The sequence below is a fragment of the Dunckerocampus dactyliophorus genome, chromosome 16, assembly GCF_027744805.1.
Source record: "Dunckerocampus dactyliophorus isolate RoL2022-P2 chromosome 16, RoL_Ddac_1.1, whole genome shotgun sequence".
NCBI lineage: Eukaryota > Metazoa > Chordata > Actinopteri > Syngnathiformes > Syngnathidae > Dunckerocampus > Dunckerocampus dactyliophorus.
Window position 1 is genome coordinate 7,182,094 of NC_072834.1, and position 21,756 is coordinate 7,203,849.

Consider the following 21,756-nt stretch of genomic DNA (forward strand, 5'->3'; position numbering starts at 1 on the left):
CAGTAAATGCAGTAAATTTTCTCCGGGTACTCCGGTTTCCTCCCACATTCCAAAAACACAGTTAGGTTAATTGGAGACTCTAAATTGTCCATAGGTAACTGTTTAGTTATGTAGTTAGCTAGTCCGCTGCCTTTAAAAGGACTAAGGTGTCCACTTCGTCTTTCTTTCGACTTAAAAGTAGATCTAAGGACTTTTTCATCCCGCTATTACCTGAAGCAGCTCCTTGGCAGAACCCCTGCGGTCCACGTCCATCTCCAGGCAGCGATTGAGAAAGTCTCTGAAAACGGAGGACAGTCTTTCCGGGTTCTGGAGCTCTGGTGTCCCGTTGGTAGCTATCAGATACAAGGCCTGTATAGATAGATTTGGTCAAGCTGGAACAAGAAAATGTAAATACTTGATCATCTTTCACGAGGCTTGTTTATCTCTTACTCTGAGTGGATTCTCATTCAGGTATGGGGGTTCCCCCTCCACCATTTCTATGGCCATGATTCCCAAAGACCAGATATCCACTTTTGGGCCGTACGCCTTTCGGGTCACCACCTCTGGTGCCATCCAGTAGGGCGTTCCCACCATCGTGCTGCGCTTGTTCTGCTCTGGAGTTATCTGGGCGCAGAAGCCAAAGTCGGCTGCAGAGGGACACGCAGGGGAAACTCAATAACTGAACGCATGATCGAATCATTCTGAGATAAAAGAACAAATAACTTACTCAGCTTGACAGATCCATCCATACCCAAAAGGATGTTGTCACTTTTTATGTCTCTGTGGATCACCTGGTTGGAGTGGAGGAAATCCAGCGCTTGAAGACACTGCAGAGAAACAGGAATTCAATCAATGCATGATACACCTAAGAGGCAAAAATATTGGGACAAGTAAAAATGGGAGTTACTATCAGCTTCCAACTTCTGAGAAGACTTTTGGAAACTGTGTGTCAGAGATCAGAGGTTACACGGGACCGACGCGCTGCAATTTTGGGGAAATTTGTTGGCTGTAGCCGGCACGTAGAGGAAGTAGGGGCTGTGCTTCATGTAAGGCTGTCGTACGTTTCACTCACTGTGGATGTTCCGTGTGTCTCACTTCGATTGCAACATGGGCGTATTGGCTTCCTACGGCACCTACGGCCATCGTGATCAGAGTGTACTGCGGGAAGAACCGCCCGCCGTGGCCGGTTAAGGTACGTTAATGTCAGATAAGCTATGTGAGCAGCGACCGAGAGTCCACCGAGGTCGGGAAAACCAGAGTGTTGGCTGGGAGAAGCCGCCTGCCGTGGCCGGGCAAGGCGCATTAATGTCGGGTACACTATGTGAGCAGCCGCTGTGCGTCCACGGAGGTCGGGAGAACCAGAGTGTACAGCTGGAGGAGTCGCCCACCACGGGAGGAGCCGCTGCCGTGCTTGAGCAATGTACACAATGTACTTTCAAACTTGCGACACACGCACTCCTCCTCCGCCTTGCGACCAGGCTGAGTGCAAGGTTTTCCTTTGTGCATGCAGAAAATAATTTGCATCCCAATTTTCTTCCTACGGGCTTTGCGTGCTGTCTGCGGGTTGGAAAATCCGGGCAGGCAGTGTGCCTGTCTGTTCCCCATTTTTGCACGTAGCCAGCAAGTACGTCGGGGTGTAAGTCCCGCTTTACTAATGTTGGATCTCTGTTTTACTCTGCAAAAGTATAAGCAAGCTTAAATATACAAAATAATCCTTTTGACTAACAATACAAGTTTCTTACCAACTAATATGTACTGAAATATGATCAATGTGTGCGGGGGATGACGGCTGATGCTGTTTTGGATTGTTGATGGACCATGTCCTTGTCATCCTTATAACGTCTGGGTACACGTTACAATCACATTTTTAGCCTTAATGATGGACGCAACCGCCGAGTGTTGACACTAGTGTGGGTGTGTGTGAGCCGCACAGTGTGCATTCTTCTGCTATAACTAGTTCACAATTGAGTGTCGCGTTTACGGACCAAAATCCACACCAAACTCATCCAATCCTACCATAAAAGGGAAAACATAGGGTTACAAATAATGAAGATTCAGTTGGAACGAAGGGTTATAGTACAACCCTATAGCAATGTTAATTGTTTCATTTCTTTTGAACATGAATAAATGTTACAAAGTCACTGGTGCAACTAAGTTAAAAAAAATGCTTTCAATGTATATGTTACCTCTCTGCAAACTGCTGCTATTTGGCCCTCATCCATGCAGGTCTCGGTCACAACATCTGTCAACGAACCACCAGCCAAATACTCCATCACCACCCAGAGTTCATCTCCTACCAAGTAACTATAAAAGACAAATATAAAAGAAAAATGGACCTTCAGTGACAAGAGGGGAGTCAATTATGACCTGTTTGGCCTGCAATAGTTTAACAGCAGCAGGCAGTCATGTAACTTAACCAGCAATAAGATGCTGCCCCCTATTTTGAATGTTGTCAATGAAATATACTGAACTGATGCCATGAAACTGACCTGTCCAGGTAGTTGACTATATTAGAGTTTTTGTTTTCCCTCATCACTAAGATCTCATTGATGATCAGCTCCTTCTTGGGTTGCTGCTGCAGGTTCATCTGCTTGATGGCCACCTGAGGAGAAAAGGACAATATATGGTTGAATGGACAACAACAAGCAATGGACAGGCAACATTTGAATCGTTAAGGCCATGATTTTTCTTTACCTCTTGGCCTGTTGCTATGTCGATGGCGGTATACACAGTGCCAGAAGCTCTAGAAACAAAAGAAGAGCCAAAATACATCAATAACTTATTAGTTCATTTTAAACTTTTATATGCTTCAATATGGATTGAAATGATCAGGAATTCATCATCATACTTTAGTGATGCCGTCACAGGAAATGTGAAGGTTCATTCATTCAATCATTCATTTTCTACGCCGCTTGTCGTCATTAGGGTAGCGGGAAATGTGAAGATGCTTTGACCCAATTTAATTCATATGAATCTGCTTCGGAGCAAAATGAATTTGCATTTGCCACATGATAACAATGATCTACAACATAGCCGCAGCGTCATATTTCCTAGTTAATAACCACACTGGAGACACATGGGCCTATTATACAATATACTGGTACTCTTTTCCAAAGAATTCTTAACAATGCCAGCTAACAATGGTAGATGGGGATGTCCATTCTTAAGTTTTTTTTATGAAGCCCAGTTCTAAATATAAAATGATCGATGACCACAGTGAAGTGAAAATGCGAGAAGCTTTGGGGGTTACAATTCTTTGAAACATACTTTTGGAGGAAAAGTATTAACACATGAAACAGAGTATTCAACCGGCGGCCTCACACTTACCTACGAGATCTGTTCAAAGCTTTTAAGTGACTGCAATAGGTACTTAAAACCAGCAAAACGCCCCCGTCATATAGAAGACCTTTGCCTATTTTATACTTTAAAACAGCAGAGTGTGCCTATCATCAGAGAGCAGTAGTGTCCAAAGTGCGACCTGGGAGGCATTTGTGGCTCGCAGCTTGTTTTTTATTGGCCCACGACACAATGTTGAAATACATTTAAATCAGGTTGGTTCATACTGGTTCATATTAGTATCGGTTTTTACAACAAAACAAAAACAAAATGTACATATGTTTTGCTTATGTTAAGCATTTTTGTGCATAAAAATGAGGAAATGAACTAAAATAGGTATATAAAAGTAATCCACACCAAGATAAAACACAACTCTGAACACCGATATCACTTCCTGTCCGCCCGCCACTCAGCTCCCGTGAGGAGAACACATTTATAGTAACACAGATGAGCACGAGTTATTTACTCTTATTATGTCTACTATACTGGGCAATACGAGTGTGACGGTGACTATAGGGGTGTTAGTTCATGTCTAGAGGGCTCTAATAATGTTAAAAACTCCATTTAGATGGTTGTAAACTGATTTTCTATGCTCTAACTACAAAAATATTCCATTTATAAATAAGGAATCCTACTTCATTCACTTGTCACAGTCGGTTTAGTGATATTTTTATAGCCATTAAACAAAATGACATCGCGATTTACTCTTTAACAAAGGCGCTTCCTCGCAATAGTTTCCATTCATAGACAGACTTACCCTTGTCCTATTTTCTCAAAGCGTGTGTACTTCTTCTTGGGATCCCCGACACTCACAATACTCCCTGAGTCAGAGACAAAACACATGCATAATGATTGTGCGTGTTTTGTATTTATGTATTTGTGTTTGTGTGTGTGTGTGGGAGGGAGAGTGCACAGAGGGTTTAAATACATGAGTGTAGAGTAGCCGCACTTTGCCTTTAAGGGCAGCCACTTCATGTTTATAAATGAGCCTGAAATTTTTTCAGAATGCATCGCTTGGAGAGCATCAGTGACTGAAAGTGATCACAAAAGTGTTTGCATACTCACCGATCACAACGTTAGGTACACCTTCCTGCACACTGGGGTACTCATTTATCTTACTCATTTGGTTGTAGTTTGGTTGTAGTTTGCACATTTAGAAGGGCACTGCATCACACTAGGATGTGTTCTTAACATTTCCTCCCCAAAAACACTTATAACATACCGGTAAATATTAGAAATACCTCTCAGTATAATGCATTGCAATTTTGCAGTACTGCAACCACAATAATAAAGGAAAGAAATGCTAAATTTCTATATATTTATTCATTTTTAAGCCATTTTCAATAGTGGCCACCTATTAAATAAACACGGCCTTCATGCAAATGCCTTCTCTCTGCGGGTGTACCAGATCCTGTTGGAATTTGCATGTCTGTACATTCCCTTATGCTGTGGCTAGTGAATGTGATACAAAACACACATAAGAGAGTGCTAGCAAACACGTGTAGTGGAAGAAGGCATATAATAAAGATGCATATAAAGACACATACTGAGTCTCTCCAAGATCTCCTCATCCGTCATTTTGGACTTCTTCCTCTGGCGGTCTGTGTTGCGATACATTGTGTTCGATGTGTTGTCGGGCTGGACCTGCGACTCGGGTGGCGTCACAACCTCTTTGATGGGAGTGGGAGGCTTGGGGGGGTCCATGACTGAGCGCGTGTAGATCTGCAAGAGCGCACGAGAGTCGCAGTCATGACGATAACATTTGCACCGCAACATTTTATTGTGCTAAAAAAAAAAAACTACTCACAGATTTGGTGTGCTCAGGTCGAGGCGCAATGACCGGCGGCAGTTCGTCGTCGTCGTCGTCATCATCTTCCTCCTCCTCCTCCTCTTCTTCCTCCTCTTCATCCTCCTCTTCTGACACAGGCGGAGCAATCGGGGGCTCTGAAGTTGATGTTTTGGCACCCTACAGTATGGACACATGTGTAACACGTGTTTTTGGAATATCACCAACATTAAAAAACTCAGTGGAAATGACAAGTTAGTCATTAACAAGCTAGTTAGATCACCATACAGTATCTCACCAAAGTGAGTACACCCCTCATTATTATGGACGTGAAATTAGGATATAATTTATATATAATAATAGTCAATGTACAGCTTGGAAAGCAATTTAGAGTTACAATACTCTGAAAATGACTCAACTCATTATTCACACAGCCGCACAAACACGTCCAAATTGTGAATATTAAGTGTGAGCACCATTGGTATCTAGCATTGCCTTAATCCTCTTGGGCATGGAATTCACTGGAGCTGCACCGGTTGCTACTGGAATCCTCTTCCACTCCTCTGTGATGACAACACTGGCTGGTGGATGTTCAGTCACCTTGTGCTGCTCTCCACCTTCCTTCCTCTTAAGGATGCCCCACGGGGGCTCAATTAGGTTGGCCACTCCATCACCTTCGCCTTCGTTAGCAAGGTCATCTCGGGCTCCTTATGTTGGGAAACTGCCATGTGGCCCAGTTTCTGCTTCACAATGTCACAGTATATGAATTCATGTTTCCCCTAAATGAACCGCAACTCCCCAGTGCCGGCAGCACTCATGCAGCCCCAGACCAACACGCTACCATGCTTGACTGGAGGCAAGACACAATTATCTTGGTACTTTGTGTTGGAACATATTCAGACAATAATGGCTGTGCGGATAGTAAACCTACATTGCTGTACACTGACTATTATATACACATTTTGCAGCATTGCCCCTTGAAAATACTGTATAAAAATGGTTGCTGAAACGTGAGATACATGTGGTCAGAAAATGAGCATACCGTATGTGCGGCAGCACAACTGTCAGGAACAATTGCGCTACCAATGGAGGAGAGTGTTTGCAGTGGAGTGCGAGCTAAAAGGAAAAGGTGCACTTCTTTTATCAGAGAAGAGGGGTTTGGTTCTATGTGCCAAGAACCATGAGAATGCACTTTCTAAGAGGGAACACCCTGTTCTGTGTTTGAGTATGCTTAGTGAAGCAAACATGCTGCGACACTGCAGTAAAATACAATGCGTAGATGACCGGCAGCCATCCTGGGTTTGCACCACACTGTGACACAGAAGGCAGACATATTTAGTATGCCGAACACTGAGGATTTGTTTCCCACATCCAAAAGTCAGTTTGCCTTGGATCGTCTTCCTCTTATGGAATGGAAACATCCATTTTCAGTCTTGTCATGCATAGATGAAGCAGTGCAGCTTAGTTCTGGTGATTAAACAAGAAAGAAAGACCCAGTCCTTTCGTTCAGGCCTAATGGGTCTGTGACCTGCTCCGAGAAGGACTGAGTCAATGGATGAGAGGCTGGCTATTTGCAAGTCGTGACATATGTTGGTTTTTTTCTTTACCATGCGGTTATGCTGTCAATGGCGATGAAGTTATAAGGGAGAGTTCTCAGTCAGACTGGAAAGAACATGAGCTCATACATGCAGTTTCAAAGTCAACACAACCCTCTGTGGCATGCGCCCCTGCCCTGCCACCACCACCAGGAGATGCTAACTAGTACACCCTTGACATCATTCAACAGAAGACTAGCCCTGGGAGATTTCAATACAGAGAGTGGAAATGCCTCGAAAATAAAAGATCTCCTACAATGTATTTGCAGTGGGCGTAATTGAGATCCAGTAATTGACCTTGAAAGCCAATGCAGAGATGTGGAATAGTAATATGGAGGATTTACCTTGTCAAATAATGCGCTGCAGGTTCTAAGGCTGACGGGAGGCCCAGATGACAGCAGTCGATTCTGAATGTGAAGGTTGAAAATGGGAGGATTTTACTCAAAACAAACCCACACAGTGTTGAAGAGTGAGTGGACTTCTGGGGGAGGGGGAGGGCAGGGGTTTTGCTACTGAGGGGCGGACATCAGGTCCAAAAGATTGGCTCCGGACGCAACATGAGGCGAGCACGCGTGATAGAGGGTCTCTCAAGGGGAATGTTTGATGATTTTTTTAACTTTAACTGTGCTTGGACGCGCAAATGAATACATTTAAAAACTGTACTATGATGACAATGCGGGGTCATACTTTGTTTGTCCTGTCTGCAAGTGATAATAGATGCATTTTAACAAAAAAAATCCAAATCTACACAAATATGTATGACCGAATGTCCAAACGATACCCGTTTGCCTGTCAACATCAATCACATGACATTAATACGTCATCAAATTCTACACTTGCTTCTAATGTATTACACTTGTAAGTCCTAAATCTCAGCAAACCCTTCAAATGCAAATCTAGCTAAGATTATTTACAAAAACATTGTTATGTTTTCTGTCATCCAAAACTTCAATCAAACATAATCAACTTCTATTATTATATTCCTACCACTTCTGTCAGTCCTAATTAAATTCTCATTTCTGCCTTTATAATGATAATAACTTTGGGATTGGAGGGGTATTAATTCAAGATTAGTTTGACAGGACTAGTTTACAATGGTGTAGTACTGCACTCTAGTATACCACACTAGGAGCTGGTTCTAATATCTGGACTCTCTCATTCATGACACAAATAATATATCAAATGATGCATTTTCACGACGTAATTAACACACACGTGATACGGTTATTGTACTACATGTTGCTGGATACTGCCGGTGTTGTTACTGCTGAGTGCGTATCACAACCAGACCCGGCTGGTCCAAATGCTGCTGTGGCCTCCAGGGGGTGCCAAAAAATTGGGTACAAAGTCGCCCTTAACATTGTGGTTTGCGGTTTCAACTCATTGAACAGGATGCTACTCTTTTATCGAGCAAAGCAGTAGCGGAACTGAACTCGGACGAGTTTAACAAACAACGAAATGAACAAGGAGGGTCACTAAGCAGACACTACCTACAGTCACAGTGCAAGGTAAAAGATTCAAGGGATAAATACACAACAGGTAAGTAACACACACAAGGCAACTACTAATGCTACAGGGAATGATAAACAACATAATGTAGCGCTAAACATGTCATTCTAGCAATTTACAACAAGCGCTGCAATGCATGCTGGGTACCCGGAAGCACTCCAGCATGCTATATAATATGCTATATAATATAATATATAAATATATATATATATTTTTAAAGAAGCTATTACTATTAACTCTTAAAATGGAAAAGTTCACATTGATTCAAATGTAAAGCAATGCCCAATTATTATTACTACAAATGGTAACAATAATTCTGTGTTTGTCATTTTTGTAAATAATTTTAGATAAACGTTACAGTCTATCTAAATCTTTTTTTGCATATACCTGTAGTTATTACACAATGTATATTGTGTTTGTATTTATTTATTTATTTTTTTAAGCATGTAAATTGGGTGACACGTTATCTGACAAATGGTAAAAACGATGCTATTCAATTTCTTTTGTACGCATATGTAAATCGCCAATGAAAGGGGGTGGCATATAAAATCTCGCCCGGGGCGCCACTTTGCGTCGGGCAGCTCTGATCACAATTGCGTGTGTGCAAGTGGTCTTATTGAGCATGACAACACACAATGGCAGCGGGTGTAAAATGGAAGACAAAAGTAAGTTTTTAAAGTAAAACAACACTGGTTGATAGTTCAGCCTGCTGGGCACACTGAGGTCACAGACAGGCGATGGCACAAGTTAATAGCAGAGCCCCCTCGGCAGGGCTCAGAATCACTATGACAGTCTGAGACGCCCTCAAATACTCTCTCACACGCAACCTTTTCGCCTCACTGCCACCCTTGCTGGCCCTTCACTCGCACTGTCCAAGCAGAAACCCTGCATGATCCCAGTGTGGTTGGCCTGCGGCGGAGAATCCCCTCCTCGCCAGACTCGGGATTGCACTTCTTCACCCGGCTGAGCGTGTGTGCAGGGCAAGGCATTAAAAGCATAGATTACTCCGGCCAAAGCCAGGAATGAGGTCAGCATAGCGGGAGTCCTCCTCCATGCAGTTGAGCCTCCACTGAGGCTCATCTATTGTTTGTACTACAAAATCTTGTTAAGTAAGACTGGAAAAATAAACAGCAGGCTCTGTTTCTGAGCACAAAAATGACTGGAATGGCTGCACAGTTTGGGGGAATTACAGTAAAGGTTTCTTGAGTGGAACGTCCACAATTTGCCCATTAAAGGGAAGCTCGTGTACTTAGAGCAACACAATGAAACATGCGCAAAACATTCAAACTTACCTGTCTGACTTTTGTAGCACAAATCAAATGTAATATGATTCCCTCTATTTAGGAAGTCTAAATGTCTTATAGTACTGTATAATCAAAATAAGGTGTGTTACAACCCCCCTACCTTTCTTAATCAATAGTAAAAATAGCGTGGAACTAAAAAAAAAAATAATTAATGGGCTTTTAAAGAAGAAACTATTGAATTATAACACAACTCACCAGAGTGTTTGCTGCTATGTACCCATGTGCTGACTTGTCTGCAACAGAAACATGCTCTCATTAAAATCAAATGAAAAACAAGGACATGTTTCTTCAATAGAGCATATGGGGGCTATGTATACCTCCTGAGGTGAAGCTCATGTACTTCTGGTTGTTGACGGTCTCTTTGGAGTCATAGAACTTGAGGACGTCCAATACGGCCTGTGGGTTCTTCTTCTGCTCCAGTTTGGTGATGTTGGAGGTCTGTAGGAGGCGCGCCCATTGCTCAGGGATGCCCTTCACGGACACACAGGAGTCAAAGCAAAAGCAGGTGTTTATGCATGCTTTTTAAAACGAATATGCTAAGAAAAAAACGTGCTTAAAGCTTAGTTTGCGCAAGTTGTAAGATATATGCACTAGAGATAGGGGAAATAATAGATTCTTAGATGCATCGCGATGCAGACGTTGACGATTATTAATTAAATGTCAACAATCGAAACTGAACAAAAACACGGAAAGCGGAAGTGCTGCCCGGACAATTTATGGTGGTGCACTTAAGTGTAAGACGCTACCAGAACGGATGAGCGTAAACTCCGACCCGCACAGCCTGGACTTTGGCTTTCACGCAGTTGAAGGTAAAAAATGAGCTGGACAAGATCCAGACAATATGCAGGCTTTGTCATACAAGCTTAATATAGTTTGGGAACACGACAACTATGAGAAACATAGCATGTTTCCACCCAAAACAGGAGGAAGAACAGCCCGCTAAAGTCGCTGCAAACCAGAGAACCACCGAGAAGGTGATAATTTACTAATTTTCCAGCCAACTCAGAAAAGGCAAAGCCAATCGCAAAGCCGATTGCAACTTTTATTGTGAAGGATTTGTGGCCATATTCGGTTGTTGAGAACCAGGGCTTTCGTGCTTTGTTGTGCACTTAGGACCTCAGATACAACGTTATTTCACTGACATTGCAAATGTGAATAAGGGCAGCCTAGTTTTTTTGGTTATTCATAATATACTGACGTCTGCAAGCATCATTCTTGTATGACAGCCACTGGTACAGAAATCGATGTATTGTATGAAAGCTGTTTTTGCAAAAATATTGTTTTGTCAGAGGTTCTATGCTCGGGATTTTACATAGTGTGAATTCAGAAGTCAATTATTTATTTGTGAATAATGGCAGATTTTTTATGTTGGTTTACTTACTGAAGTTTGTTGTGTTTATACAGTACATGCTGCTATTGGTGCACTTTGCTTTTCCTGCTGGTTCTCTACAATGGGAAATACTCCATTCCAATCATTAAAAGATAATGGAAGTAAATGAATCTGTTTCATGTTTATTTTAATTGTGGATCGTTACAAATATGCTTTGTTTTAGCAGCACACAGTGAGTAATCACAAAAATGACACAAAAATGATCACAAAAAAAGATGCATCGATAATTGTTTTATCATCGCATCGCAGGCCTCTTAATCGTAATCGTATTGACTCGTGAGGTGGCCAGAGATTCCCACCTCCACACACACGTTTTCACATGGACAGTGCATTACGTACCATACCACAGCAGAGTTGTATCTGAATATTAATGGTATTACATTTTTTTTTTTTGTGGCTTTAATTTGCAGTTTCTAATAACAGTGCATCATGACACATGTAAGAAGCATCACTATTTTCCTGGCTGCCATGTGTGAAAAAAGCTTTAATAGCTTTAGGCAATGGATGAAGACTTTTTTTTATCCACCATAAAATTCTATCTTTGTGGAAAGCAGATCCACAAAATTAGCAAGTGTGACAGGATCAGAGCATGGCAAACAAAACAATGTACTATTTGTTATGTATCGTGTTTATTATTGTGTTTTGGAAAATTACACGAAGGAGCAAATCTAGTATTATTATTGATAGTTTTATGGGGAAATACTAGTACATTATACTAGTAATACTAGTACAATGAATCTCCACATTCAGCATTCCCAACCCAAAACCTAACCCAAAAATGAATTTGTACATTTTTTTCATTTCAATGTTTTTTTTCTCTGAAAATGGTTTTGTTTCCCCGCAGAAAACACATCTCACTCACCCCAAGTCGGAAACAATTTAGAAACATGTGATAACAACGTGTTAAATGTACTGCGTAGATACAGCATGAAGACGTGACGCCAGTGCAAGTTGGCGGTGCCCTGTTTGTGTCGCTACAGCGGCTAGCTTCTACACACAACTTCCATATAATCCGGCCTCAAAACTATAGGTGGACACAGGTTAATATTGAATATAATATTGGATGAAGTATCCGGAGCGAGGGAAGTCTGGACTTCTTTGCTTAAGCTGCTGCACCCGCGAATCTACCTCGAATAAGCGGAAGAAGATGGATGGATGAATGGTGATGTGATGTTCATAGTTGCAGGCTGTCATGATCAATAAATACGTCCTCAGGCTACATGCTGATGTTGTGCGTTTGCTTGGTTCTCACATGCAAGGAGAAGACCGCTGCCTAACATTTAGTACGGATAGGCCGTATAATAATAATGATAATGTAGCGACCCCGAAGTTAGGGCGCCACGTCAACAGTTCTGTGTTGTACGACAAACTGGTAAGTTGTGAATGCGCCAGGGTGAGCGCTCGCGTGTGTGCACGTGTAAAGACAGCTACGTTTGATGATATTCTTGTGGCTACATATTTTGCTGATATTAAATACGGCATCGGTTCTGGTATTGGAATTGTATCGGTATTGGCAGATATTCCAATTCAGGTATCGGGATTGGGTCGTAAGTGAAAAAAATGTGGATCGGTGCATCCCTAGCTACATCGCATCGTACTGTTATAGTTCTCAAATTAAATACTTACCCGTGTTAGTGGGATTTCTTGTAACATTTGTAAAACCGTAAAATTAAGCCTTATTTCTATACTTTTTGCAGCAGTTGTATTTAAAAAAACAGCGGTGGGCTGCAAATGGCCACGTTGGACTTTGGACACCCCTGCTTTAGATTAATAAAGAATTCTGGATGTGGAATTAACTTTGTCAGAGATGCACATTTCAAAACTAAGCATTTGCTCATACAAGTATAAGATATCTGAATGGAGCTTTCACCAGAGCACCGGAAGTCAGCTGAAATATTTTATCAGATGACCTGATGGAACTTCCTCATGAAAGTGTGATGTTTCGAAATGCGCATCAGCTTCTGTTTTATCAAGTGACATGAGACACTCACTGTGAATTCTCCTGTTACAGCATCAAAGCCAACATGGATGGTGTGTTCAAAGTCGGAGGGAAGGGATATCTCGGGACGCTCCTTCTCCTTCTTCTTGTTTGCTAAACAAAATTGTGGACATACTGTTAGCCCATTTCTAGTCTTTTCACACATATAGTGCAGTCAAAGTGAATCACAGCAAACGGAGCGTGAAGGTGACACGCGGCGCGGGGTACTCACTCTTATCTCCTCCGGGGAAGATGGAGCGCAGGCGCACCTTCTTGATTTTCTCTTCGGGAGCCATTGGAAGCGGTTTAGAGGCGGGATTCACTGATGAAGAGTCTCGGGAACTACTGTTCATTCTCAAGGGAGGGGCTGGTGGTTTCTCTTCAATATCGACACTATCAGACATCTTTAGTAGCACTCACAATATCCTGGAAGAGAGACAGAGAGAGGTTTCAACATAAAACATCATGTTTTCTCTCTAGAACAATAAATGTGAAACAGATCAACAGCGCTTCCTGTTTCCTAGGTTGTGACACATACCAAATGGTGCCAAAGGTCCAGTCAGGGTAGTGTGGTAAACTTGTGAGTTCCTTTTCTACTCGACTGCTTTCTGAGGCAGCAGAACTGGGGTAACGTGACTGTCATGTCAGTCAGATCACACTGTATTCTGATGCACTAACAATCCTTGTAGCAGTAGTAGTCTGAGTTTGGCCTATTTTGGCATTCAAACAGCAGGAATGTGATTACAGCAACATCAGCTCGGAGTCTGGGATGCTCCCACAAAGTTGAATGTTGTTATTGTATGAAACATCGCCCATCTGACAACCTGACATTAAGGATTGTCAAACATCCGTCCATGCAGTCATCTCACGAGCATGTTAGAATCCTTCACTGCCTCACCCTGAGGCCAAGCCCATCATGTGATGTGCCGCACGACTGTCCCAGAAAAGCGGGCCAGCCTGGCCGCCCCCTTGGTGGGAGACCTACATTAGCAAACAAAAGCCACGCCTGAGCTCTTAGACAGCGTACACTCTGCATCCCCCAAGTCGCACATGTGGTGATCTAAAACTATTCTAAGTGTCCGTCTCCGATGCACAAAACAAAATGTTCCCGTCTGTAATCTAAACTGGAATCTAAGATATGTACAAACCCAGACAAACAACGGTGCACCTCTTTCTGTTGACTCATTTTTTAAATCTGGAAAAATTGGCTCCAAGCAGTGGACACTTTTAGATTGACCTCCAATTTATACAGATCGCAAAACAACGACTCCTGTAGGAAGTACTGGGAATAGAAATAATCTGCTCCAAGGTCAAACTATGTCTGTCATAAAAGCTTTAGGTTGTGTTCAAACAAAAAAACGCACATTTGCCCCACTCCACACGAGTGGAGTTTTTAAAAAATGGATGTCATGCGCATTTTGGCCAATCAGAAAAACAAAAGCAACCACATCAATATCCTGATATATTAGGTGTACAATGATGTGTACGTTATCTTTAAAATCAGCAACATGAATGTTTTTTTCATCACCAAAGCGTGTTAGGCGCACACACACGTCTACCGCTACACGGAATCAAACTAACGTGAGTCAATGATCTCATATTTTGTTGTTAAATGAGGTTTAAACACAGAATTATGTTGCAAATTGTACCCCATCCACACGCATACACCGAAGCTGGTGTTTTCCAAAAGCTCAGTTTTTGAAAAACATACTTTTGCTTGTGGACGACAAGCCAAAAAATAGGTAGGAAAAATAGGTATTCGAGTGGGCAAAGCCTGAATAACTCATAAGCACAGTTTAATGAGGTCTCATTTGCGCTTCAAACTCAATATTGGCGATACCAAAAACCAATATGATCTGATATCTAATTTTTAGGCCTGTACTGGATGATAATATCAGTCTGATGACATTATCGGACATCCCTAGTCACAAGTTATGACAGTTACTAATGCATGACGGTGGTCCATCTTATTGAACAGATGTCACAGAAAGCTAAAGAAAAAAGCAGAGTTACTCCTTTGATGGCCACATGACTTTAACAATCACAATGTATGAACTTAGACTAAGGGAGAGCGTGAGGTGGCTTCCTCCTCTCTCTAATCCAAATTCTGACAGGACAGTCCATCCAGACTGAGCTTCTCTAGCATCGATGCCCAAGAAAACAGACACAGACTGTGAGGAAAAGACAGTCGAGTGGAAGGGCCTTTTCGAGCAGCTTTGACAGAAAGAGATGATGGACAGGGTGAGAGGGATTGTGATGTCACCACCAAGACGGAAAGAGTGAAAGAAAAACAACCCTTTTCTCACCACAAAAAGGTGTCAAATCTCAACTCAAAGCTCTGCAGGGAGTGGAGCTGGCAGGAAACCCACTGATTTGATCAGCGCTGCCTTGTGCACAAGACAGTTTGCCAATGCAGACCTCAAAGACATTTCAAAGGAAATACCTGGAGACCTTGAGCGGATGCAAAGATACACTACATGAGACAGGCATCAACACCAGCCATTCAAAACTGAAGAAGCCTTTTGGATGAAAGGTCTACAACGAACAAAAAGAATCCCAGTTGCCTCGATTCAACCTTTGCGGATTAGCATGATCTCTACCACACCTCATCTAAGCATGTCTTTAAGGACCTTGCTTTGTGCACTGGTGCACAGTCAGCATAGAATTGAAGAATGTCTTAATAAAATCATTAAGAATCAACGGGCACTGTGTGTGCCCAACGGCCGATTGATGAAATGATAGATAGAAGTGGGTCAGGTTTGATGGTTACAACAGGAAAGCATAGCAATGGAGGATACCCAAACTTTGGAATTCATTTTTGTTAACATGTGGCTTTCCTTTTGCTTTGTTTCATAAAATGAGTGAGTCTTTTCCTGCTTGTCACAATGTGTACATTCTAAAGCAGCATGGCGGGGAAGCTGTCACGGCAACAGGTCAGAATTTTACAGGTGGTTTTCAGGTTGAGTTGAGTTTGAGTATAAGTCGGCTCTTATACCTAAATTATATGTAAATTAACTTCTAAGTCACTCATACTGTAAACTGAACACAAAGGGCAGTAATAAAAACATTAAATACGATAATTAAATGAATCAAATACAAGAATTAAATGGAAAAAGTAATAAAGAATGAACATTTCCTTACTCTTGTCCCTGTAGGTGTCTTGCATTTCTTTCTACCTTCTTAAAATTGTCCCAGGCTTGTCTGGAAGAATAACCTCCTCTTCCCAGATCCCATTGTAACAGCGCACAGAATTCATGACCCCTCGAGCATTCAATATTACTTTATCCTTAATGATGGTCGCACCAGTCGAGCGGTTGGAACCAAAAAAGCGACCAGTATTAGTATGTGTGTCTCACTTCTCTGATCTTTTTATGATGTTCATTTTCACGTCCATGGTGATGGCGTTCCTTTTCTTTGGTGCGCTGCCGCTTGGGAGACGTATTGAAATGTAACAAGTCAACCAAGTGGTGTTATTTTTCCTAAGTGTGGCTGAACAGGAACATGCTGTATTCATCCGTCTGGCACAAAGCACACACTGTATTCTTGTGCTGCGTGCCGTGCGCGTATTCTTCTGTCGGCGTGCGCTGGAACTACTTAAGTATCGTGGTTACGGACCAAAATTACATTTTTGTAGCCACACAAAATGTCATAACACAGAAACACCGTAAACCGAGAACAACTTATACCTATATTGTGACTCACCTTTCAATTCATGTGTCACTGGCATCTTTTAACCTTCTGATAAAGGCGTCATTGTGAGCGCACTGGTCATGCACCGTGCCTGTACTAATACGTCAACTGTAACTGAGACCCGATCAATAGGGTTCCCTATCCGGTCACCAATTATAAAGCGAGGGAAAATTGATCAATGGTAGCAACACAACATAATGACTTTCAACTCTGATGACGTGCAAGTGATTCTCATGTACATCACTATGTACCTCATCCTGAATCAAGCATGTCCTCCTTTGTGACACATAAAAAACACACACAAAAGTCAGCACTCAATAAAAACTAGGGGTGTCACAAGATGTCTCTTTTACAAAAAAAAAAAGTCTCGCAATAAGAAATGAATTAATCACACGATAAATTAAAATGAACTTGATCATTTTGCCTGTCTCCATATATTGATGTGCAGGTGTGTGTCTGTTTTCCTCGTCTCTCGTCTCCAAAGAGGCACTCTGTGCTTTGGTTCAGCACCTAGATGCTTCATAGAACAACAGCGTTCCATATACAAGTGCATGAAGTCATTTAGTCTCTGTGGGAGGAGGCAGGGCCGCTACCACACACACAGCAGAAGAGTGTGTGTGCAAGGTAACAAGGTAATAAGGAGAGGAAAAGATGATTGCAAAACCAAATGCCACAGCTCCGTTGTGGCAATATTCCGGCTTCAAACCAAAATGAGCAAGGTGAGATCATCAACACGAACGAGCCGGAATGTCGAATTTGTTCGAAAGAGGTGGCAACAAAAAAAAGCAATTAAAAAGAACTTGCCCACCTCGAACATATCCATCCATACCCGACCCAGTTTTCCAGCCTTCGTTCCAACAGTCAACACTCACTGGCAGGCAAAGAGGATAAAAACAGAACAGCGCAAAATTGGTTATGGTTAGAAAGTGTTTGCTACGTAGCAAAAAAATTCTGCTCCTTAATACAGTTGAAAAGCCAGCATTTCAAGAAATGCTCCAAATGTACAAATTGCCTGCGAGAAAAGTCACAAACACCAATTCCACAACTTTAGTGAAAGATTACATCCATCCATCCATTTTCTATAGCGCTTCTCCTCATTAGGGTCACATATTAAAGGAAATACTGCATTATTATATCATGTGTCATGTGCTGTGTTGCTGCTCTGCTGCCGTCTGTCTGCTATCTGTTGCAGCACAATGCTGGTCCTGCAGAGACGGAGTCACCGGTGCACACCTGCAATCAATTATCCACCTGGCCTCCTTAAGCCTGGCAGTCAGGCTGAATCTTTTCCAGATCGTTCCCTGGACTTCACCCGCTCTCCGCTCAACCTTGCCTCGTGTTGTTCCTCGTGTGTGAAGCAGCTTTCTGGTCAGTTGAATGACCTGTCCTGTGAGTATGTTTCCTGCTTGGTTATCTCCATCAGCGACTTGCTTTTTGTGCTACAGTTCTTGTTGGCTCTCATGCTTGGTTTTTCAACAGCGCTCTTAGTTCCTTCTTGTATAGTATTTTTCTCACTGCTAGACCTTTTTCATAGCAGCGTTTTGTGTTCTCCTTTTTGTGCGGCTTAGCCCCGTTCTTTCTGTTGGACCGTGTACCTTTTTTGGATGGATTTTTTACTCCTGTGGAGATCACCTCTCTGCATTTGGGATCAAACAGTGGCTTACACCACTCGTGGCATGATATACTATTATTATATATTATCAGAACATTGTTGACAATAATATGGTTTAGCGTCAATTTGTAGGACAATAAAACGCACCTGCTTTGTTTTGTGACTCGGTTAAATAAAGTTTGTTTGTCCAGTCATGTATTTTTCTTAAAAGGAATGATAAAACCTTTTCCTGTCTTGTTCTCATTGACCCATTCTCGTGCATCATCTCATCTCATGAGCGGCGTATCTCGTGACACCCCTAATAAAGCCCGGGATTCCTCACTTTCCACCCTCTTAGGGAATACGGTATCAATTTACAGCAAAAGACCCCAGTCCCCCAGGAAGCAAGTTTATTTGAAAGACCTTATAAGGAGGGTCCAAAATTATTAAGAACAAAAAAATCAACCTCTAGAGTTCCAACAGAGTTTGAAAAATCTATTCAGTTACAGTTTCAAAGACACATGCCTGTGAATATTCTCATTTTTGGTAAATGCATATTTGCTCAATGCAAATGTTCAGTGTCTAGTTTTCTATATAGGGCCGCATGGTGGTCTCGTGGTTATGTTGGCCGCACAGTCACAGTCTGGAGATGGGGAAGACCTAAAATTGTCCATAGGTATGAATGCGAGTGTGAATGGTTTTTTGTCTATACGTGCCCTGCGATTGGCTGGTGACCAGTCCAGGGTGTACCCCGCCTGTCACCCGAAGTCAGCTGGGATAGGCTCCAGCTTGCCCCCGCGACCCTAATGAGGAGAAGCGGCATAGAAGATGGATGGATAGTTTTCTATATATGTTTAAATGCGAGCCATCTTCTACTACTGCTCCATTGGGACACATACGGCTCACTGTCTCCCCCTGCATGAACAAGCGCTTATCAGTTAACGTTTTAAAACCAGTTGAGTTTTTTTTGCAAAGATTTTGGCTTTTAAAGGCTGTGGTCTTAAACTTTTGATCAGCTGATCAACAGCCTATTTCTCGTTAATACTTGGTTGCAATACATTTCTTACTCAATTTTTTTTGTCTCCCTCCCATTTCTTATTTTTGCATTTGAAGTTCTACTTAGAAAAAGATCCAACAGTAAAACGTTAATTCTTGCAGTTTTTACAACTGGTCTTAAAATTTTGATCAGGACTGTATTAGCAACGTGCAATACCACTGATTTCCTTTCCGAGCTGATCCTGAGTAAAATTCAGGCTGGTATCGGCGATACCGATACTGATACTTAATATACCTAATGTGTCTTGTAAAAATTTTAATATAGTGTATTTCATATCGTAGCATAGCTCATAGAATAAAGAATACAACACATCAGAGTAATTTTTGTTACTGTGAAGTTTATTGCGGCGTGATATACAATATAGCCACGCTAATATACAAAACAGAAAAAACAAACAGGACAAAATCATGTAAATATGTGAAAATGGTGTTTTAAACAATTAAAAAAGTAAAATAATGAAACCATACAACCAATAAAAAATTAATTAAGAACTGCAATAAAAATGACAACTAATTCACAATTCACACACGGCTTCGTTTACGATCGTACATCGTTTCAACAACTGACTGACACTTGTGTTCCTCTTAATGATGCACATTACCTCAAATGACTGAAGTATCAAAGTATGGATATTATGATTTGAGAATCAATTTTAGAGTATAAAGATGTGGTGTTGAAGGTATCAATATTTCAGTATCGATCAACACATGACTGGCACTTACCTAGTTGGACTGAATGGTTGGCATTCATCGGGTGATACTATACTATACTGTAGTATAACCCTCACACTTAGACACTCATACAGGCAGATATGGCTGGAGATCTTTTCACATTTCCCCCTCATGAAATATTAATCTGGCAGTGACGAGCGCGCCTTTCAAACATTAATGCTGAATTTGGACGGCTAACGCAGGAAGAGCCTCTAATCTTGAGTTTGTGGCGGCACAGTAATGGCCTCGGCATGGAGGGGTTGAGGGGACGGGCTCTGCTGTAAGCCTGGTGCTTCATGGCCATGATTAGGACGCACTCTCTGTAGCTTTAGCACTGTTTCAAACATGTTTATTACTTGCACGTGATGGACAGCTACAGGCTATTACACGAATGGTAAATGGTCTTTCACTTGTACTGTATAGCGCTTTTCCACCTCCAAGGCACTCAAAGCGCTTTGACACTGTTAGCACATTTACCTACTGATGACGCAGCATCAGGAGCAACTGGGGGTTCAGTTTCTTGCCCAAGGATACTTCAACATGATCACGGGAGGATGGAGAATCAAACCCGCAACCTTCAGGTTGGGAGACGACCGCTCTAACACCTGAGCCATGCCGCCCCCACGAATAAGCAAAATATATACAAACTCTGTTCTACCTGTCCAAAGACAAACACCGAGTTTTGAGTCATGGCCAATTCTGCAAATTAAACAAAGACGTCATCTAGCAGCCCGCCACCACAGAACAATTGTATACCTGTGGAAAACACTGCAGGAGATCCTGATGAAAGGAAATTATTCAAGTGTATCATCATGATTGACGCGACAGATTTAAATATGCTCATGGTGTGAAAACGCCTCATCATTGATAGATGGACAACACTTAGAAAATTCCTCAGTAACACTTGCAATGTCTATTCATAGCTTCTGCACTCGCCTTGGAGAAAGCGTACATCTTTTAATTGTGTTGACATAAAAGCCCTTTACGCCATCATAATATGCCAAATAGAGCATGATTACGCAATATGAAAGCTACGCTAAATGGGTGCGATGGCGGCATGCGCTTCTCCTTAAAATGTCCACTCAGCCTGACCACTGACAAATATTCTGAGATATATTTTTCTTGGAGTGACATTTTTTTTTTTTTTTTTTTTTGCAAAGAAAAATGCGTAGCAAGTTGCATTTGAGCTGATCTTTTGTACGCTTCTTTGCACGCGCCACAGTGCATAAACATGGCTAATCAGTTAGCAGGGTGCTATTATTAGCCACGAGCCAGATGTCACTGTCTGATCTTGTTTTACCTGATTGAGGCGTTTCTCTGGAGTACCTAGAGATCGTGTTGAAGCGATTCCAGCTTACACATACATACATGTGACTTTATGTTGCTGTTTACACATTATTTTTCAATTTAACCCACATTTAACTCATGTAGACAAACGTACAGTGCTGCCTTGTCCTGAAAGGCCTTGTTTGATCTGACTGGTCCCTCTAAGGTACTTGAGTTGGTTGCTTTTGGGATAACGTTCCCCTTTAATAAACAAAGAAAACTGGTTAATCCACCCTGGCCTGCAGTGTAATTTATTCAACACCAAAACCTCATCTTTCCCCAAACCCACCTGCGGGAGAGGCGTGATATCCCAGACTGTCTGTCATTTAATATTTAGCGCTGTGTGCCGCTATACCACGCAGCCGCACATCCATCAGCAAATAACACACTCAAACTCAACATTTTAACAATCTAATTACTGGTCTTTTTTTTTTTTACATAACATAATATCAAATTAGGTCATAGCTGACAAACATGCATGTCTGGAGTAGATAGCAGTGGAGGA

The 21,756-nt window shown here is 41.9% G+C and overlaps 1 protein-coding gene across 5 annotated transcripts in view; it reads right to left on the bottom strand.

Moving 5' to 3' along the window:
* Positions 1 to 21,756, bottom strand: part of LOC129169493 (serine/threonine-protein kinase PAK 3) — a 33,254-nt gene that overhangs the window by 3,447 nt on the left and 8,051 nt on the right. Inside the window, exons 1-14 of one of the 5 annotated variants that reach the window (XM_054755981.1) lie at positions 13,110 to 13,290; positions 12,891 to 12,991; positions 9,827 to 9,980; positions 9,705 to 9,742; positions 7,041 to 7,103; positions 5,123 to 5,281; positions 4,863 to 5,037; positions 4,073 to 4,142; positions 2,674 to 2,722; positions 2,469 to 2,581; positions 2,166 to 2,283; positions 707 to 806; positions 430 to 626; positions 211 to 348 (exon numbers count right to left, since the gene is read on the bottom strand). In XM_054755981.1, the coding sequence (XP_054611956.1) occupies positions 211 to 348; positions 430 to 626; positions 707 to 806; positions 2,166 to 2,283; positions 2,469 to 2,581; positions 2,674 to 2,722; positions 4,073 to 4,142; positions 4,863 to 5,037; positions 5,123 to 5,281; positions 7,041 to 7,103; positions 9,705 to 9,742; positions 9,827 to 9,980; positions 12,891 to 12,991; positions 13,110 to 13,281 (1,647 nt within the window). In that variant the 5' untranslated portion in view covers positions 13,282 to 13,290. Of the gene's footprint in view, positions 1 to 210; positions 349 to 429; positions 627 to 706; positions 807 to 2,165; positions 2,284 to 2,468; positions 2,582 to 2,673; positions 2,723 to 4,072; positions 4,143 to 4,862; positions 5,038 to 5,122; positions 5,282 to 7,040; positions 7,104 to 9,704; positions 9,743 to 9,826; positions 9,981 to 12,890; positions 12,992 to 13,109; positions 13,304 to 21,756 lie in introns of those variants that run through there. The other 4 variants (XM_054755976.1, XM_054755977.1, XM_054755978.1 and 1 more) reach the window with 4 other exon arrangements.